Below are 3,432 nucleotides of genomic sequence, written 5' to 3'. Positions count from 1 at the left end.
CCCCCATTACACATTGGTGTCCCCCATGGTGTCAGTGGTTGGAGTCCCCTCATCACACATTGGTGTCCCCCATGGTGTCAGAGGTTGGAGTCCCCCCATCACACATTGGTGTCCCCCATGATGTTGGTGGTTGTAGTCCCCCCCATCACACATTGGTGTCCTCCATGGTGTCAGTGGTTGGAGTCCCCCCATCACACATTGGTGTCCCCCATGGTGTTGGTGGTTGGAGTCCCCCCATCACACACTGGTGTCCCCCATGGTGTCAGAGGTTGGAGTCCCCCCATCACACATTGGTGTCCCCCATGGTGTAGGTGGTTGGGTTCCTCCCATCACACATTGGTGTTGGTGTTGGTGTTGGTGGTTGTAGTCCTGGCTGACCAGCGTCTCGTAACTCTCTTGTCATTCCAGTCTCGGGTCCTCAAGCAGCAGCCGGGAGAGAGAAACTTCCATTCATTCTACCAGGTGAGGAATGTGAGGGGGCCGCATCCGGCCCTTATGTGCTTTCTGTGTGGCCCCTGCAGACAGCAATCTGTATTTTGATGTTTACTCAGATCAATGGAGGAAAAATATTCTATTGACTGGCTTCATGTAATTCAACGGCTTCCTGCATTTCTTCCACACTTCACTATGTCTGCAGTCTCTGACCATCTCCTGTAGTATGTCTGCGGTCTCTGACTCTCTCCTGTAGCACTTCTGCAGTCTCTGACCATCTGCTGTATCATGTCTGCAGTCTCTGACCATCTCCTGTAGTGTGTCTGCAGTCTCTGACCATCTCCTGTATAATGTCTGCAGTCTCTGACCCCTGTACTATGTATGCAGTCTCTGACCTTGTCCTGTACTATGTCTGCAGTCTCTGACCATCTCCTGTAGTATGTCTGCTCTCTCTGACCATCTCCTGTACTATGTCTGCAGTCTCTGACCATCTCCTGTATCATGTATGCAGTCTCTGACCTTCTCTTGTACTATGTCTGCAGTCTCTGACCATGTCCTGTATCATGTCTGCAGTCTCTGACAATCTCCTGTGTGTGTCTGCAGTCTCTGACCATCTCCTGTAGTGTGTCTGCAGTATCTGACCATCTCCTGTAGCATGTCTGCAGTCTCAGACCATCTCCTGTATCATGTATGCAGTCTCTGACCTTGTCCTGTACTATGTCTGCAGTCTCTGACCATCTCCTGTAGCATGTCTGCAGTCTCAGACCATCTCCTGTATCATGTATGCAGTCTCTGACCTTGTCCTGTACTATGTCTGCAGTCTCTGACCATCTCCTGTAGCATGTCTGCAGTCTCAGACCATCTCCTGTATCATGTATGCAGTCTCTGACCTTGTCCTGTACTATGTCTGCAGTCTCTGACCATCTCCTGTAGCATGTCTGCAGTCTCAGACCATCTCCTGTATCATGTATGCAGTCTCTGACCTTGTCCTGTACTATGTCTGCAGTCTCTGACCATCTCCTGTAGCATGTCTGCAGTCTCAGACCATCTCCTGTATCATGTATGCAGTCTCTGACCTTGTCCTGTACTATGTCTGCAGTCTCTGACCATCTCCTGTAGCATGTCTGCAGTCTCAGACCATCTCCTGTATCATGTATGCAGTCTCTGACCTTGTCCTGTACTATGTCTGCAGTCTCTGACCATCTCCTGTATCATGTATGCAGTCTCTGACCTTCTCCTGTAATATGTCTGCAGTCTCTGACCATGTCCTGTAGCATGTCTGCAGTCTCTGACCATCTCCTGTAGTGTGTCTGCAGTATCTGACCATCTCCTGTACTATGTCTGCAGTCTCTGACCATCTCCTGTAGCATGTCTGCAGTCTCTTACCATCTTCTGTAGCATGTCTGCATTCTCTGACCTTCTCCTGTACTATGTCTGCAGTCTCTGACAATCTTCTGTACTATGTCTGCAGTCTCTGACCATCTCCTGTATCATGTCTGCAGTCTCTGACCATCTCCTGTAGCATGTCTGCAGTCTCTGACCATCTCCTGTACTATGTCTGCAGTCTCTGACCATCTCCTGTAGTATGTCTGCAGTCTCTGACAATCTCCTGTAGCATGTCTGCAGTCTCTGACCATCTCCTGTACTATGTCTGCAGTCTCTGACCATCTCCTGTAGTATGTCTGCAGTCTCTGACCTTCTCCTGTACTATGTCTGCAGTCTCTGACCATCTCCTGTAGTATGTCTGCAGTCTCTGACAATCTCCTGTAGCATGTCTGCAGTCTCTGACCATCTCCTGACATTTCGGGTCAGTGCTGATCTCATGTGTTTGTCTTGCAGCTGCTACTGGGGGCTCCGGAGTCTTTACTGAGCTCGTTCGGCCTGCGCAGGGACCCGGCCCTGTACGTCTTCACCAGAGAGAGCGCCAATGTAAGTGATCAGCCGCCCGCCACACGTTCACAATGTCAGTCACGTGGATTGGAGTCAGTGGCGTCACAAAGGGGGTGCGGCCTGCACCCGGGTGACACCATTGCAGGGTGTGACACCAGAATGACTGACAGTCACCCCCTATGAAAGGTCGGGCACTCGGTCACGGACCGAGAGCCCGACAGTGTCAGGAGAGAGGAGGGGACCCGGTGGCATACCTCGTCCCGTCCCCTCCTCTCTCTGACGGCGTCCATCACCAAGATGGCCGCCGGCAGGCGTCAATTAGATGGCCGCTCATGCGCGATGATGTCACCGCAGGGTGTCACCCCGATCTCGGGACCCCCCCTGGATTGGAGGAACTTCTCTGCCCACAGCTCCTCAACATGACACCTGGGATACTTTGTATCTTTTCTTCCCTGCCTGGAGATCATTGGGGATCAGCGGAGGCGTGTTGTGTCTATGCCCCGCCCCTATCGGTGGCCCCTCCCCGGAGGAGCATCGGCTCTTTAGTTTTTGTTTTTTTTATCCTTCCATCTTATGAATGTTACAAACAGGGAACCATAAACAGTATACTGGGGGGGAATTTATCAAAACTGGAGCAGAAGAAACTGGAGCAGTTGCCTATGGCAACCAATCAGCTTCTCTCTTCAGTTTGCTCAGTTAAGGTTTGAAAATGAAAGGTGGATGCTGATTGGTTGCCACGGGCGACTGCTCCACATTCTGTCTGCTCCAGTATTGATAAGTTCCCCTCTAGGATTCTTTTTTTCCCCTCTTCCTTCCTCTGGATCCGCGGCAGGATTCGGGATCTCGATGTGTCTTTTTTTCATCCTGACTGTGCAACAATGTAACAATACTGAAAAGGGGGTAGGGGGAGGATCTGTGACTCCCCCTCACATGGACACACCAGACAGATCCACACGACCGGCGCGCGGCAGGCGACACGAAGCGCGTCTCCGCGTTATCCGCTCGTCGTTCCCTCTGTGATGATCTTGAACTTTTCACCCGCGCCGGGAAACGTTGCTGCGGATTCTTCATAATTCAAGAACTGCAGAATATTGTTTTCTGTCTCTGCTA

At 51.4% G+C, this 3,432-nt stretch overlaps 1 protein-coding gene across 2 annotated transcripts in view; it reads left to right on the top strand.

The window, feature by feature from the left end:
- Positions 1–3,432, top strand: part of LOC108801194 (unconventional myosin-Ig-like) — a 119,532-nt gene that overhangs the window by 15,515 nt on the left and 100,585 nt on the right. The window contains exon 6 of one of the 2 annotated variants that reach the window (XM_018573125.1): positions 2,272–2,361. In XM_018573125.1, the coding sequence (XP_018428627.1) occupies positions 2,272–2,361 (90 nt within the window). Of the gene's footprint in view, positions 1–2,271; positions 2,366–3,432 lie in introns of both variants that reach the window. The other variant, XM_018573126.1, reaches the window with a different exon arrangement.

Source organism: Nanorana parkeri, unplaced genomic scaffold (assembly GCF_000935625.1).
Source record: "Nanorana parkeri isolate BGI_ZX_2015 unplaced genomic scaffold, ASM93562v1 scaffold2245, whole genome shotgun sequence".
In the NCBI taxonomy this organism is placed as follows: domain Eukaryota; kingdom Metazoa; phylum Chordata; class Amphibia; order Anura; family Dicroglossidae; genus Nanorana; species Nanorana parkeri.
Note: the sequence above shows the minus strand (reverse complement) of the source record. Positions and strands in the feature narration are given on the sequence as shown.